The following is a 17747-nucleotide window of genomic DNA, read 5'->3' as shown; positions in this document are numbered from 1 at the left end:
GTAAAGACCATGCTTCTGAAGGCTCCCATTATTCACAAGATCCAAATGCATTTGGCAAGAGATTAGTTCATGGTATAATGTAGTCATTTCTTAGCTATCTTGGAAATAAAAATTGAAGTCGGTGATATTTGAAGATATAAAAATAAAGCTGAGTCTATATCAAAAGACAGAATTTCTTTGGTCTTTAATATATGTTTACATGAGGAGTTCGTGTGCTGCCACAGTGAAGGAAAGACATATTTTCAGGAAGTATTTACAGAAACCATCCACAATTTTTTAAAATTTTAAAATGTTTTGATTTGTATAAACTGTACATTATGTTGTCTAAATTTCTACAACTCCCTCCCTCCCTCCCTTCAAGAAAACCAAAGGATTGTTTAATTTTATGTGTGAAAATTGCTTTAATATGGCTTCATAATAAGGCTCAACTGCACCCAGAACCACAAACTTCAGTAAACAGAGAAACATACCATCTTACAAAAGCAGTATGCTTGAAACAATAGTAATAATTACTGTTATTTCCCTATGAGTTCAGCTAGAATATAGGGGCATTTAAAGTGAGCCCTGTGTATTCAATGCTTAAGATATATGACATGGAAATTACACTTTCAAGTGACATTTAAATACCTTCGATGGTCTCTCTTCACCTTGGAAAAAGCCAAGAGATATAAAATTAAGGCTGACACTCTGCTCGGGGCTCCTGCTAGTCTCTGATAGTTTCTTCCTCTCCCGTATGTTAGCAGCGTAGTCTGAGGTGAAGATAGCGTTTCAGCCCGCTTTCAGTGTTGTTGGTTGAGTTCACACTGTTAAATTCATTTTAAATGCTGTTTGACTATTTAATAATCTATGCCCAGAGCAGGGATGCTCTCCCTTTGTGGTAGGATGCGAGGTGGAGCGGTGCAGTGTTGTCACGAGCCTGGGAGCAGGCGCGTGGGTTCCCGGCGGGTCGATCGCAGCACCGCTTTCATCGCAGCTGAAAATCAACACCCCTAAACGCGACCGGGGGCTGTACACCTGAACGCCCCGCGCGAACGGCTCGGCCTGCTTTTCTGATGGGGCCGGAGCCGTGGCAATGTCTGCGGGTCCTTGAAGTCGTGCGCGCCGGCACGGGCGCTTCTTGCCGACTGCTGCTGCATCCCCGACGCTAATCTGCTGTGTCACTAACAAGTTGTATCATTTGAACCTTGCAGAGGAAGGCATCAATCATGAGTGCAAGCTGTGTAACCAGATGTTTGACTCTCCGGCAAAGCTCCTGTGTCACCTGATTGAGCACAGCTTTGAGGGGATGGGAGGCACATTCAAATGCCCTGTTTGTTTCACAGGTAAGACAGGGAGGCCAAGACAAGCCTCAGCGTGCATGGCTTGATCCAGAAATGACACTCGGGGGATTTGTAAAATACTGTAGTCCTTTCCTTGGGAAAAAGAAATACCGTGCTTGGAAATGTTCAAAATATTGTCTGTCTGAAACTGGGGCTCGCTCTGAAAAGAAGCACTGTGGCGTTTGACACCGAGCAGTGCTGCCGCATGGGGCGGGCTCTGCATCGCCCCCCACAATTCGAAGCCTTTTAAATTATACCTTGTGGCTCGCAGGTGTGACGCGTTTCCAAGTGCAGGACTTGCAAGGTACGGACCTGCTCTTGCAAGCCCTTATTCACCTGAGCAAGGACCCTTTAAAGGCTAGGTGACTCGTAGTCCTCTCACGGTGGAGAGGCTCACGTGAGTAAAGGTTTGATAAGACCGAATTGTACAACTGTATAGTTTTCCAGCTGCCCTCTCAGAGGTTTCTTTAAGCCCAGTTTTTTCGTGGTGGCGCATTTCTAACTCCTGTCTGAGGGCCTGCTAGGTATTCCTTCCCTGTAGTTCATTTTAAGCTGTCTCATCAGCGCAAACGATCTTGGGTAATCTTGCTTTTAAAGAATCTGCAGGATGAATGTTAAAGGCTGCCTTTTATACTCTCCTCAAGACCATGGTTAACATCTGCATTTCCAATGTGTTTGAGAGATGAGGATCAAATAGGTGTGACGGTGGACCTGTTGTCAGTAAAGGGGCATGGCAGCACCTGCGATTCCTTTAACTTCAGGAGGAGTAAGGTGAATCCATGCTCCTTAGGGTTTGGCCCACAATTTGAGAACCTGCTTTTTGTGTGAGCTTGGAGTTAATTTATCCTTTCCTGAAACATGCTGCAAAATAACTCTTTGAGTGCATGTGTTTAGTTCTGCTGAAGAAGCTATTTTCAATACTGATGATCATTCATATAAAATGAGACAAAAATTAAATAAGATATATTTTTAACCAGCTAAAGCCTGCAGTTCAATATGTTTCACTTCCAAATTTTACTTGATAAAGTCAGAATAGTTGTCAATTCAAAATCATAATGCAGATGCTGTGATATTTGTGATGTTAAATCATAATCTTTTTTTTATACTGAATGGACAACCCATTTAAAAGGTCTAAATATTGTGACGAGCCTGCCCTTTCAGATTCACATGTCTGCCAGAAATGCTGTTCTGGGCCATGTGTCTTCCAGACCAGCCATCAAGGCTTCTCCTGGCCCAGTTGTCCTGCATTAAAAATGCATCTGATGCACCTGCCGTGGGCCCAAGGCTCCCCGCAGGAGCGGTGATGTCCTCTCTTTGGTCTGATGATTGAATTCTTCCAGTTACCCGTGGACAGTGTTAGCTTTGTGTGAAATATCAAAAATCCATACAGGATTTAGAGTCTGTTAGAAGTAAGCTGACTGTCAGCCTGGAGACTCTAAATTGACTACTTGTAAGGAAATTCTGCTGAACCGAGTGTATTGGCACTTGTCTGGCAGATATCCTTGGACTTTTCAGAGTCTTTGCAATCGTAGAAGTGTAGTTCGAGACAAGATGCCTTATATGAAGCAATCTTAACTAATCATAGTATGTTGTTTCAGTTTTTGTACAGGCAAACAAACTGCAGCAGCACATCTTTGCAGTCCACGGGCAGGAAGATAAAATTTATGACTGTTCCCAGTGCCCACAGAAGTTCTTCTTTCAAACAGAGCTTCAGGTATGTTTACAACAGGAGTAAAAGGAAAGCTAAAGCTGTTGATTTCTCTGTGCAACCGTCACCCTTGTGCAGCACTTAGAAAAGGTGCATACCCTCGGTATGGTCTCTTCTGCCCTTAAACAGCCTCTCACTCTCCTCCTGCCTCCCTGAGTGCTATCAGGAGAAAGGGGTCTCTGAGCATGGCTGGAATAAATAAATAAGACAAGACAGATATCATGATTCTTTATGAGTATTTCTCTTGACAGTAGTGTTGCTACATCCTGACATCTCTACGTCAAACACCTTGTAAATAATTTCTTTTTCTCTATTAATAATTTAGGGACTGATTAACATACAAAGACTAAGCAAATGGTAGCTGCCCCCTCCCCTTCCTCACTGTTAAGTCAGAAGTAAAGGAATTTTCCCTACCGATGTATGAGAGCAAAGCGTGGGTGCAGCTCAACACGATGCTTAATTAGAGGCTCCACCAAGGCACTAGCACGTTAATAAGCTGCAGGTTCTGCAAACCAGGTGTTACGTACCATTTTCCCCGGCAGCACTGGGGGTCACAGCCACAGCAGTTTCAGCCTCCAAAAAGCCTGGGTGCAGCAAGCCTTTCAGAGGGGCTGGACCCTGACCTGGGCATGCTGCTGCAGCCCCTCTCGGGGCCCTGGTCCCAGGGGCCGCCTTGGAGCGGTGCTGGCGAGGCTGGGGTTTAAATCACACTGATACCTTTGCTGCTAAACCCACATAGATGCTGAAACCTCCATGGCGCGTGTGCCTGATACCTCCTGGGGAATGGACCACCAGAGCTTGCCCTTCTAAAGAGCTTGCAGGGAGGTGCCTGCCCTGGCTGTCCTCCCCGGGCATATCTTACCTGTGTTGCACGGCCACCAAAATACTGCTACCGTCCCCTGGCAAATGCAGTCTTTTTATAGAATGGTACCGTATGCCTCATTTAAATCTATTAGCTTTATAAACCATGATTTACTTAAACTTTGGAGGGTTTTTATTTATCTTGCTGAATTCCCAAGCTGCTGCCTCTTGTGTCGTGCTGTCATGCTGTGGAAGGATGGTTGATCTTTTCACTTTGTTGATTTTATTTTTTTTTCTCCCAGGGGAATCTCTTCTTTCCCTTGTTCTAGCAACCTGATTTGCATAAGTGTACAAAAGTTTTAACTATACCTTGTTAATATTTTAATAAAGTCAGCAACTTTTGGGTTTGTGTGTTCTCACTATGAACGTTTTATGAAGGCAACAGTGGCTTGCAAAGCTGGCTCTGATTTTTCCTCCCATTTTTCCCTTAAAGTGGTGGTTGGTCAATATGCCAGCACAATTAAAATGGGCACGCTGGCTTCCTAGGCCACTGCATTAACCTTTAAAATCAGATGGTCAAATAAAGAGAACCTTGTTAAATTATAGTCTTAACAGCGCCCCGTTTTTTGCAATTAACAGTTTTAATTACATAGTGTTTCAACTCTGAAGTGTTGTGCATTGCAAAATTGCTGCAAATAGCAGCTTTAATCAGATAAATTATGATTGTAATTTTCCAGTTTTTATGCAGGATTTGTGTGCACTTCAAATTTCTGTGCTCATAATAATTACACGAGTAGTTTTGAATGGTGTTGGCTGAATGAAAATTCAGTACTTAGCTGCACAGTTTTAGTCTTTATTTCAGCGGTGACTCAGAAATACTTGTTTACTTGATGCCAGGGATTTTACTAATCCAAATACCTGAGCCAAGGAGGACACAAAAAGTGTGTATAAATCAGTTAGAAACGCTCAAGACTTTTGAACCAGTCTGCCTTGGCATGGTTATCTCATCAGTTTCTGATGTGTAAGCTGCGTGCTCTAAATTCCTCAACTGTTAGTTATATTTTTGTTGAGTAACGAAGATGTAATATTATTTCAGTAAAACAGTTGTTCAGCTGCTAGTTAGGGTTAAATCTGCATAAACCTTTCAGTCTCTTAACTGTGCAGTTGTTCTTATGTGGGCAAATCACCATCCGTCAAGGGGTTCCACTTGATGAATTTGACTTTTCAGTTCTGATCTGGCTTTCCCACTGGCATAAAATAACTAGCGTCAGAATCTGAACCTATGCTTTGTTTTACTTCTTTGTATTTTTAAGCGAAACCACTGAAAATACTTTTTAAAAAAATTGAACGTTCAACTATTTCAAGAAGAAATTCAGAGTGGAGTGCTTACAGAAAAGCAAGAAAAACAAGGAGGGTAGGGAAAATGACAGGCAGCACAGGGAAGAGGTAACTTTTAGAGATGACATGGAGCTGCATGAATTAGCCCCACTGATTTGTGAACATTTCTTCAAACAGTTAGGGTAAACACCAAGTAAGCCCAGAAGGGCACGTGTGTGCCATGTGGTGAGAAACATTGCCACTGTAAACGTACTCTTAGTGTTTGGTGCAAATACTGCTTCGGCAACGTAGCGCTCGGGAAGCAATCAAACCCTCTTTGCACTTCTGAACTAGTAGTGGTATTTTAATATAGGTTTATGCTTTGAAGTTTACACCATCTGATGGAGCCATAAAACCACAGCTTAAGAAAGCTCCGAGGAACTGAGCTCATTTTATAAACGGTGGAAATTCTGGTGTGAATCTGGAGCAATGAGCCAGTGAGGTTACCTTGATGATATTGCCAGAAGAAAAGAAAACAATGTTACTTAACTGCTTACATTATCTCATTGGAAATGAGGAAAAGAAAACATGGTAAGGTTAAGTATGAAACACAAAGGAAACAGTATGTGTGATAACCCCATGTACCCTTAGGGCAGAAGAGGAAAGGCTGGAAGCTCAGTGTTTTTCACATCCTCAGTTTGTAAGATTGACAGCTATGAATATGATGCAAATCTCCTGGAAAAAAGTAAATTTATAGCTAATGTATAGAACACCAAGGCTATGGCATTTCGTTCCCCTACCGAAACACACTTACTGAAACAAGCGTAGAGGTGGAGGCTTGGGGGGTTCCTCACGTGCAGGGCAGAAGGAGCCCTTTCAAACAGAGCCCCGTTTCTAGGACCTGTGTCAGGAGCTGCTGGCCACCGCCGGCGTGCCTGCTTCTCACAGGTAGCTGGAGCCACAGTGGCACACAGGGCATTCAGACGTGGGAGATGAGCTAGCTCTTTGACAACTGAAATTTTGGTCTTTACTATTTAAAATGTAGCAGGGAGCCCTGCCAACACCGAAGATGGGTCAGCAATTATGGCACATAATGGGTGCTGAGAGTTGTATTTGTGGTGTGATTCACAGCAGGGAAGGATGCCTCTTCAGTTGCTTGCATCGAGAATTACATTAAGCAATTTGTAACTGAGCAGTGATTTTCAGAGGAAACTTAAGGAGGATTTTCATATGTACTCTTTTGCCACACTGCTTTTTCCAAGGAGTTATCACATAACCAATGAAGTATTTGTATTTAAAGGATTAATTCCTGCTGTTTGCTTGTGTACTGTTAATCATACTGTTTCCTCCTAAATGATTACAATTGATGAAAACTAAGGCAAGGGATATAATAAACAATGCACAAATAATCCAGATACCAAGGGAGCAGGGTACCTGCCAGGTCTTTCCTAGCACAGGTGTTCAGGTGTTTTATTGCCTGCTATGAATAAAGGGCTTTCTTTTCTGTTCAGATTTGGAGATATGTCAAACCACTAAATTAAGGGAGCTTCACTGGAGGAATTTGCTGTCATTTTAAGTGCCCAGTTTCTTTAAACATACACATATCGGAAGGAGAATGGCTACTATGGCTCATTGGCTAACACTGTGGTCTGTCTCCCTCCTCATTTTATTTTATGTGAAAAGCTGGCAATTTTCATATATCCATAAACAGGCATGAGCTGCTGCACAGAAATTGCACTCATTATATTAATAATGATTTACCATGAACGTCCTCCAGGGGCTTGATTTGGTCCACATCAAAGTCCTTGGGATTCTTTCCGCTGATTACAGCAGATCAAGCCCTAAGCAGGTTTTCTTTTTTTAAGTCTGCTTTTAATGTCAGCTCCGATGTTAGAGGTGTCTCCTATAGAGGGCTGCATCCTGCCCAGGCAAGGGGGGCACCGCGGCGAGGCACCGCGTAGCCTGACGTGGCCCGATGGGGGACGTTAAGATGCTGCTCTGTACCTGTGATGGCTTCCCTGGGAGCAGGGCAATGAGGAGCAACACGTCCAACTGCTCGTGCCAGTGGTCCTTGGGGCCATCTGGGTACAACAGTGTCACCTGAACCACATGGGGAGAACGAGAGCCTCTTGGCTTGTACGTGACCCACCTGCAACCAGGTGAGTCTACAGGGCTACGTCTAAGGGCTTAGTTTGCCACCAATCATCAGAACACTGAAGAAAGACTTAAGCAATTTGGGGTCTGTACCCAGCTAGTCAAAATCTTTTAGTGGTTAGTGTCTTCAGCTCCTACTTGAAAAATGGGCTTTACCTACTTCCTGGGGGTACAAGAAACAAAACCTTACTTAAATAGGAGTAAAATTTTTCTTCCAAACAGCCCTATGTGCTTGCGACACTCTGAAATATCTCAGTGCTTCTGGACTCCAGTGTCCATACAGTCACTGAGAGAAAAGCAAATCTATGGTATTTTGATGAAGTTGCAGAAAATATTTTTCCCCGGGGGAGCGTGTGGATGGCAGGACAAATGGGAGCTGAAATGTGGCTCTATCTCAAGGCGGTACTTTCACTTAACGTAACTTTTGCTGTATTTGAGAACTTAGGTGTGACTTAGATGTTAAACATCAGGAGCTTCTTGCTGGAAACAAACCACAAGCTCTTTCTGAGTTTCATATGAAGCACCCACAAAATCATGTGTAGAATTAATTTTCTGCAAGTAAATCCGTTTTTTCTTTTAAACAGGATTTATATCTTTGCGTTTTGGTTGTTGATAGCCTCTTAAGAGTCTGTTATCTATCTTCCCCTTTTGGGTTTTTTTTAATGTTAGTCCTCCTTTAAAATCCTGAAAATGACCTAGTCAGTTATCCTAGCAGATTTGGCTAGCGTTTCTTAAAAAACGTTGCTATGGTGCTTGGAGTATTGTTAAATTTTAATTATTAGTAGTTACAAAGCTAATAAATTACAGGAATACCAAAATCTATTTCAGCCATATTGCTGGGTTTCATTCAGACGCAGTCAGATAATTATAACTAACAATAATTAAAAATTAAAAGTGCTGTAGGCATATACCCATCGTGTTGAGTCTGTCTGCCTGAACGTTCTTTATGGACTGCAAACCCATAAGTTTTATCTCTGATCTGTTGTCACAGTAGGGAAGAGTTTTACCTATTAGGTCTCTGGTTTTCAATATGTATGTTTAGCATGTATGTATTATAGCAAATTCAGGGGAGGAGGAATATATGGCTGTTCAAAAATTTGGGGTTAGGAACAGGCTCTCACAAAGGCGAAAGCTAAGAAACGCCATCACAGACTATGTGGGGCTGTCGCTGGGCTCTGCTGCAGCTGAGGTTCTGTGCGGGTGATGCTGGAGGTTTCCTGGGCCTGACATCCACAGAGGTTAATGCTTTGTGTAAGAGCCAGAGACGTTCATGCTCATGCACCTCTGTGAGTCGTCGGCACCTCCCTCCCTAGCACAAAATGAGGTGGAGTTCCCTGCGTCTGGGGCTGGGGATGCTGTTGGAACAGCCGTGTAATCCAGACCGCGTGGCCTCTTTGTGTGGCCAATTCTGTTGAAACAGACGATGGTGCAGAAATATTGAATTGCCCTGTGTTTGATGTAGTGACAAGCTGTAGCATTTTTTCATTTGGAAAAATGATTCTGATCAATATATTGCTGCATCTTTATCATCCCTGAGGTCTCTTCAGTGAGACACAGAAAGATCTCTCAAGTCCGCAAAGACTCACGTGAGATGAAGCTTGGAAAAGCCTGGCACTGGAGCAGCGTGTCCCATAACAAAAAACCCTTCTTCATTTCTTACACCATTAACGCCGTTCTGTGGCTGGCCCTGGCTAGCAGAGTGTGCGCAACTTCGCATTAAGATGTGCAGAAAACCCAGCAGTGATGCAGAGCGGGGGGGGAAAGAAGGGAGCCAGGTGAAAGGCATCGTTTCAGTCATTAATGCACTTAAGCGCACCCAAGTGTCAACATGTGTGATCAAGTGTAAGGAGGCATGTCGTTCCAATGTGGCAGTGCTGGCACACAGAAGGGGCTTCCTACAGCAGAGATGGCACTTGGATTCGGCGCTCAGGCTGCCCAGCTAAACCCGTCGTTGCCTGTCATCTATGCCCTAGGGCAAGGGTCCAACCAACTTTTGCATAGGCACCATGCCATCCCAACAGATGGGCAGGAGTGTAAGCTGCCAAGAGACAATGTATATGCATCAATTGTGTTTATTGAAAGCACAATTCCTGGCTGGAAATGTCCAAATGTCTATTTATTCTGAGATAGGATGCCTTTAGTTAATCGATATGGAAATGCAGCCTAGCTTTGAACTAATTACTTTATATACGTTACAAAACATAATGCAGACACACAAATGTAGGATGTGCTGATTACGGGGAGCCCAGTTAAAGGTCTGTCACGACACAGAGTCCTTCCTAAAATTGACTCAAAGTGCCAAAGTACTACTTGCCTCTAACTACTGGAGACCAAATTTTGTAGGAGCTGCACATAACTATACAAATCACCGGCGCAATATATAATGATATGCAAGGAGCCAACCTTTTACACTTGCAGGTTTTCCTTTGCACACAGATGTCTAAGCACACCTCCCATCTTAGTGGTGGAAACCATTTTTACTTGCGTGGGTAAATGAGGGTGATACGTTAATCCAGAGCAAAGGTAGACCAGTTTACACATCTCAGTGAAGAGTTTTGTTTTCCATGTGACAGAAAGAGAGAAAAATCATATAATATGCTTTTATATTTGACAACATTGTTGCCCACCAGAAAGAGTAATTTATGGAAGCATCCAGAGAGGAGTCTGTATGCACAGATTAAAGGGTCTTTCTTTCCCTTGCTTGTTAGCTTTATTCAATTAAGGCTTGTTAGTGTTCTTGAAAGATGTGTTTTAAAGACCCTTCTGAATATACAATTTGGTATTCATAAAGATCCAGGCATACTATATGTAAATAAATAAAGCAGGAATGTTTTACTTCGAGATACGTTAATGCATTCCCGTCTTCCTGGAAGCAGAGCACACAGGCTGTGTTAAACATCCATCCTTGACCAAAAGGAGGAAGCAAAGGAGAAGAAATGAGAAATGGATTTTCTTTCGGAAAGACCAGATTGCACTCTCTGGTCTGGCAATAACAATTACTAATGACATTTAGAGAGAAATTAAGGATGAGAAATGCAAGTTGGCATTTCAGCAGTGCCAGTCAGTAACATTGCATCAGAGCTCACAGGAGAGATGAGAAAAAGTTTAGGGATGGAAAATTAATTTTGTTATGTCAACAATTAACAAATACCTTTTCTTCATTCTTTACCACACTATCACTATACCACTGTGCTAGTATTTAGCAGCTCCTCAGGTGAATGAAATAGCACTTTGAAATCCTTATTTCTGGAGTCAAATGCACACTTTTGTGTTTTGCTCTGTTTTGTTGAACAATGAATGACAGGAAGAGGTTCAGAAAATGAGCTCTTGAATGTGTGGTAGCAAGAATATTCTGTGTGGCTTCTCTCTGCAGATCTCTGTGGTTTTTATAACTGTGAATGAATTAAGTTTACCAGCACTTTTTCTGAGGTGTTTTTTTTCTCTTCTACAAATTTGGAAAGGCAGAAGTTGAGCAATATATGCAAATCCATGCAGGAGAAATTTGGAGGAGCCAGACATAAAGCCCTGGAAGCCTCAGACCTTTTATTCAGAAGTCCTTCATATGTTCACAAGGTGAAATTCCTGTCCCCATAGGAAGGTGGTAAGAAGCCCTGTTCCCTGCTGCTCTGCGTAGAGCCACAGAGCAAAAGGGCCGTAAGCTGTAGGTCTGCGAGCGTGGCCGTCGGCACAGCTGGCTGCGTGGGGATGGTGACCTCAGGGACAGCGGATCTGGGTACCACTGCTTGGCCCTGCCGGGCTTGGTGGCACATGCCTTTCTAAGCAGGACATAGTCCTTAAAATAGAAACAGAACATTTGTGTAGTATGTAGGCAAATAAAAGTTTTTTGTATTGTTTTCTTTCCAAAAAGTCTTGTCACAATTTTTGTTTGCTGGTGGGAAGAGATCTCTAATACAGCCCCTTTGATTTTCTGCTGCTGTAGTAGCTGCTGTGGAACGTAATTTGGGGTCTGAGCACAGATTAGCTCTGTTTCCTCCTGTAAGTGTCGCTAGCATCCAAAGGAACTGACTTCATTTTTCAAAGGAAGAGGGATGCTGCACTGGAAAGGGCAGAGCATAAGCATTATCTAAGGCAAATAGTGGAGCTTGACCGGCCTCCGTTTTAAAGAGCTCATCAAAGGTGGTGTACAGCATCCTTTTAAAAGTTCAGTCTCTTCATTTGCTTGCTGCTAGAGCAAAACGGGGATGCTTGTCCAGACATAACAGTATATGCCTGAGTGTTTTCACAAGAAATGTCTAGATCATTAAATATAATAGGTCTCAGCTGCAGTTTTGATCACTGAAGCATGCACACAATTCATCACAGCAAATTAGGTACGTCTTTGTAACTTATCTTTCTGCAATTTGCTGGCACTTTTAGAGAGCTGAAACTTATATTGTATGTGCTGCAGAAGCCATTTCAGATAACATATTCTGTGTTTATTGTTGGAGAACAAGGATTCACTAATAACAAAAACATGGAGCAGTGTATGTTTCTGCTCCTGCATCTTGCAGAACCAGCAGTAGTACCAGCAGAGATCCCCAGCCACATTCATTATTTATATATTTTTAGTGAATTTCTTGTCTGCAGTAAAAGAGATATAAGCTTCAACATCTGACTGTTTGTGCCAAATTCTATCCTACAGCCCATTCAGGAAACCTGAGGCAGCCGTGGTTCTCAATCATTACACAGTCCATTTATCTGATTGGAGTTTTGTCCTCTCTGCCTTGCTGAAATGTTGCTTGTTCTTTAAAAGCTTAGTTTGACCTTTGGAAAGAAAAGGCATTTGCTATTTTAATTTTTTTTTTTTTTTTTTTTTTTTTTTTTTTTTTTGAGAGGGAGAGAGAACCCGAACCTACTTAAATGGAAATTGGCATTCAAAAGCAGCACAGTTATTGAAAAGCATTTACTTTATTACTAGAAGAGAACAGACGCTAGTGGGCTCGAAAATTACATTTCAGTGGATTCATCAGTTTCAGTCACTAGTTAGTCTGTGAACAGATGGATATATTTGTAACAGTTAACATGAATTTATACCCTGGATTTTTACATTTGCCTTAAGAGCACTGCTGTCTTAACTGCTGACTAGAAGGCTTTGGAGTTGTATTTTATTTGTTTTATTTTTTTTGAAAGACGATATGGTTGTTTCTAATTGCAGAGATTTCTTACATCATAGAAAGCACCTCAGTTTTCAGAAGTGTGAATGATACATAGCTACTGTGTAAGCAAAATGTTGTAAAAGAATCCCCCAGTACAGCTGCTGCAGAAAAAATAAACATCTCGGCCTAAACCTAGATAAACCCCCATGGACTGAGAAAATAATTTTCAATAACCAGATATTTTTAACTCAGTATGAAGGTAGTAATCACAGTCGCCCGTATTTGCATCTAGGGTCTGCCACAGTCTAATTGCTTGTCTCTCCCGCACCTCCTCTCCTCCCCCCCACCCCCCCCCCCCCCCCCCAGCCAAAATTTAAGGCTACTGGTTAACAGAGCAATGCATTAAGCACTCCATCTCCAAAACAGAAAGAAATACTGCCCTAGACTCTACCATGTGGCATCTTTAGGTTTCAGGGATTTCGTTTAAATCTGAAATTTATGTCCAGGAGAAATAAATTATTAGATTGTAAAAGCAGCTGGGGAGGGAGTAAATATAGTCTCTTTTGTCCTCTATATCATTTCCCTAGGAAGATAATAAATGTGTGGCAAGCGTCTTGTGTTTCCTCAGTCATACAAGTGTTGTGTGTGTGTTGTATTTCAGACGTGAAGCCTAAATTCCAGACAGGAAATCCTGGAGTGATACTGTACTGCTGTTGCCTACTGCTGTGGCGCTGGCAGAGCCCCCATCACTTTTACCGTTAGAAGGAATTTAAAAAATAGTTTCATGAAGAAATTTAGAAGGCCTTGGGTGTACCTCTGATTTGCTGAGTAAGAGATTTAGGGTGTAATCCTAGGGTTTATCTCCTTGGCCAGTGAAAGGCAGCAGGAGCAGCGGTTCCAGCCCTGGCTGCTGGACCGAGCTGAGGACAGGGGTCCTGCCTGTGGCCAGATCCCAAGGGTCAGTTTTCCCAGGGTGATTTTAAAAAGCACGAGAGAGACTCCTGCTAATTCTTCACTGCCTTACCTGTTCTCAGATACATGGAGCAAGCATGATGAGTCATCAGGAAAAAATGGGACCTGATAACAACAAAAGGAGAAGGAATAGTTAGAAAGTCAGTCCGTAACTTGCCTTTCTGCACCCGGGCTTGTGTATAGGGCTGTCACTGCCTGCACCTCTGTGCTCTTGTCAGGAAGGTTGTTGGTATTTTCAACCCAGCCTACTTTCAGGGACCTGAAAACAGCCCTGGAACAGCCTTGCTGTTCGCTCTTTCTGAAGTTGCTTTCAAAGAAGTATATTCAATCATATACTGATGTTTGCGTAATTAATACTCTGCTTTATCATCATATTTTGAGAGTAGTTTTATATCTCCCTTTGACCAGAAGGGAAAGGAAGAAAGGTAAAATAATTTAGAATACAGCTTGTTTCCAGATTGTGCCTGTTCTGCACTTTCTGCTGATGTTAAACGAAAATGGGACAGGAATGTTTGATGCACGGGCTGGGTGCGCATGTGCAGTGACCTGACTTGTGCAGTAACCTCTGGCTGAAGGATTGCTAATGCTCTCTTCTTTCTTGTTAATAGAATAACTTACAAGATACTCAACGGTGTGTCCTTAATGAGGTGACGTGGCTTTGTTGGAAAAATCTAGATGATAGAAGTAAGACTGCATGTGCTGATGGGATCAGTGTAGAGACGGCTCATAGCTTTTTGTTAGGTCAGCTTGGGTTCAGCGAGGCTCCATCACCCCAACTCTGCATGAGCTAGCCCCAGTTTGGCAGTAGCAGTCCTGAGCTTATCAACTCAGCCGTGCTTGAGCTGATTCGCTGCAGAGCGTCTTGTGTGCGTCTTCTGTGCCATGTCCTGGGCAGGCAGTACAGACCCCCCGAGGTCGCCTCCGCGCAGAGCGTGTACACAGAACCAAATTGCCTCGGCGTTGCGCCATGCAGAAACGGCCAAAGCACTGCCCGCTGCGCCAGCCCTGGGGGAGAGCTCCTGCCTGACCACTGAGCCTCCTCATTTGTTTCTGTTGCACAGTTAAACCTGAATAAATTGCCATGGGCATTGAGGTTTGACTGCGTGTAGCGTATCTGTCATTGGTGCATTACATTACTGTGTCTCCAAAAGAAGTAGAGAAGAGGTTTAGAACATATTTACTTCTGAAAATTTTCTCCTCCTTTGGGGCCGACACATGCTCTTAGTCTTTGCATGAAATCACAATTGTTTAAGAGGTAGCATTTTGCTGTTTAGAAGGCAGATTTTCCTGAGACCAGCAGATTTTCCAGTGACACTGTTGTAATGGAGTAGCACTGGCTGGAAAATCCCATTTTTTAACCGTTACAGTTGTTTCACACACATACTACAGCAATGTCGCCTCACTATTTTGTCTTGTGACGTCTTGGAGGAGATGGCTCCTGTTGGTGATGTTTTGACCCCTCTTTTACTTATGGGAACAAATCCTGCTTGGCTCTTTCACACTACTAGCTCCTCTGGGGTTAATTCCTCAAGGTGGTGGGCAGTGGGCTGAGCGCAATCCTGTCTGCAGATTTCTGCTCTGCTGGTGGCATGTACACTAATGGGACGGCATGTAAAGTGCTTCTATAAACTGTGGCCTTGCTATTTAATAGCAGAGAGACTTGCATTGGAGGATTTTTATGCCCCTTTTGAAATTAGAAACCAGCAATAACAGCCATTACATCCAAGGCAACAGGTCACTGACCAGCCATTTTGTCAGCCTGAGCAGTATGTGGGCACCACGTGACAGGAATATTTATCTGCCTCTAAGAAAAATGTATCTGTAACACAAGGCAATACAGTTTGTCAGATCAGTATTCCATTAGAGGGAATTTTACTTTAGTTGCTGCATTTTAAAAGAATGACTGATAGAAAGACTGTGATGTGCTGTAGCCTCGCAGCGGGTAGGCACGGCGTGAAGTCCAGCTGTCCGGACTTGCTTATTTGGTCCAACCAACTTGGTTCAGCTGCAACTCCCATCACTCAATGGAGGATGTTGTCCAAGTGAAAAGTGCAACATGTGCCCAGGCTAATGTTTGCATTAAAATTCACAGTTAAGGCTGAAACTGTTTTATACCTGGTCCTTAACACCAGGAATACCTAATTGGTGCAGGAAAAAAAAGCTACAAAAAATCAGATGGTGACCCTTGCCATACCGAAGAACACCAGAGCAAGTTAAGGAGCCAGTTTTCGGTTCAACTTTGAATTTCCTGGCTTTTGTTGGGTTATATTCCCATGGAAATGGTCACTCAACGAAGCTTTTGTCTATGCATTTTGACTGGTGAGTGCTGAAGGTGCTATGTAAAGCATTTCCCTTTTGCTCTAAGTATTTTTTGAGAAAAAGAGTGCGAGAGGATGCTGTCCTGGTCCTATAATAAAGACCCAATCAGGAAATCATTTAGTGTTTATAGAAGAGTCACAAAGGGTCTCATAATGATGATGCCAGCCCTCACAGAAATGAACAATTAACTGGCTTCTGCAATGTGATTTACCATAGATCAAGGGGGGATTAATGAGATATGCTTCAGAAAGGCTTCAAATAAATCAACAAATCATGTTTTTGAGAGGAATACCTAAAAAGGATTCCTGGAAAATGGTTCTCCGCTTGCAAATTGCTTTGAAACATCATTGCTTCCCTGAGTAGGACCCGTAAGTAGATAAAAACAGGTCAGCACTGGGTCGTGCATTGAAGTTTTTGGTGTAGCACAGACAAAGGAGTGTATCTGTGGACAGTAGGTGCTTTCTGTGGTTGGTGTGGGGCTTAGATTTGAAAATGGACTGGAAGCGGGGTGTTTGCATACCTTAGGACAGCTTTGGAAGGTTGCTTCGAAGTCGGGCAAAGGGCATGTGTGCTGATGCACACTGGGTGGGTGACCATGTCCGTGGAGGCGCAGGGGTGGCCGTGGCCCTGAGCACCGGGGTGGCTGCGGGACCAGCTCCCCCGAAAAACAGGGGCTGACCAAACCGAGATTAAAGCACCAAGTGTTGTCAGGAGAGCGGCATACTGGGACTTGCAAGCCCTTTTCTGCTCTTGGGATCAGCAACGGCTCTGGGACCCAGTCAGGGAGAAACGGTGGGCCTGTGGGAAGAGTGGAGGAATTCTAAAAATATTCTGGCTTTATGCACTTCTGACAACAGTAATTAAATTTGTCCCTCTCCCTTTACATTGAGGAAGTGTAAGGTTCTTCCCTCAGCTTATTTTGTTCTTGCGCATGGCGTACTGTAGACTACAAGTCACAAGGACACTGACAAATTTGCATTTCTGAGTGAAATTCTCTGGAGTGTGCAGTCCCTCAGGACAGGTATTATTAGCTCCCTGGTTTCATTGGGTGCCTCAGTGAATCGTGGTGTGTTTACGGCTAGTTTCTCTAACAGAAGACTCCGGTTATCTCTTAATAATGTATTCTCCTGTGGTTTTTATTTCCAAAGTGCTGTGGTAAGGAGATTTTCCCAAAGGCTTTGGTTTGCTTTTGTGCTTCAGCATTTTACCCAGTGTTTTTGGAAGAAGCATATAGACTTTTCAGTGAGGCATTTGATCGAATATGAGAGGCTATGCCAGGCTTAGGCTCACATTTGGAGTTCACTTGTAATAGGTTCACCTTGGTTTATTCTGAGTTTTCAGACAAGAGGAGAATGCGATGGCTGGTCTACAAGACTGATGATACAGAATTATTAGTCTCAAGTGGAAAGGGGAAAGCATGTTAGGTGAGTTGTCAAAGTCTGATTAGGACTAAGCAACCTGAATTAGAAGAGAAATTAAATTCATAAATCATCTAAAAAATCCTTAGCTGGTGTGAGAAAAAGCTGGTGCTGGGAAAAATAACTCTAAGAAAGGTATCTGTATAAAAAGATAATTTTTCAAACCCAGAATAACACAGAAATGCTTATCAAAATTCAAGAATACATTAAAATTAACAGAAGTGGTGTAAGTAATAGAGATAAAACTGAGCAAGTATATTGTTGGGGCGATGCAGCACGGCAGCAGAGCACACAGCCCCTGGGGTGCAGAACAAAGGCAGGCAGCAGGGTGGGGGGGTGCTTCTGGGTCTGCCTGGATTTTACAGACCAACACCTGGTCAGTTGCATTTCAATATAGAAACATGCCAGCCACAGAAAAAGATTTATATAAAAAAAAAAAAAAAGCAGACAGCATTTAGTCGGTCATGTGTGGAGCGGCTTTTTTTTCCCTGTAAATAATTTACAAGTTCTGAATCTTCCCATCAAGTCCAGACGAAGCGCCAAGTCCTGGTCGCCGGAGGAGCCAGGCAGGTTCCTGGGGGTGGCTCAGGGTGTCCCCTGGGTGAGCGGGCACTGAAGGGGGCTGCTCAACCTCCCCGGCGGG

At 43.1% G+C, this 17747-nt stretch overlaps 1 protein-coding gene across 5 annotated transcripts in view; it reads left to right on the top strand.

The window, feature by feature from the left end:
• Positions 1 to 17747, top strand: part of ZNF423 (zinc finger protein 423) — a 238302-nt gene that overhangs the window by 212961 nt on the left and 7594 nt on the right. For 4 of the 5 annotated variants that reach the window (XM_030025260.2, XM_030025259.2, XM_030025261.2 and 1 more), the window contains 2 exons: positions 1191 to 1322; positions 2918 to 3033. In XM_030025260.2, the coding sequence (XP_029881120.1) occupies positions 1191 to 1322; positions 2918 to 3033 (248 nt within the window). Of the gene's footprint in view, positions 1 to 1190; positions 1323 to 2917; positions 3034 to 17747 lie in introns of those variants that run through there. The other variant, XR_003924933.2, reaches the window with a different exon arrangement.

Source organism: Aquila chrysaetos, chromosome 9, assembly GCF_900496995.4.
Source record: "Aquila chrysaetos chrysaetos chromosome 9, bAquChr1.4, whole genome shotgun sequence".
Classification (NCBI taxonomy): Eukaryota; Metazoa; Chordata; class Aves; order Accipitriformes; family Accipitridae; genus Aquila; species Aquila chrysaetos.
Note: the sequence above shows the minus strand (reverse complement) of the source record. Positions and strands in the feature narration are given on the sequence as shown.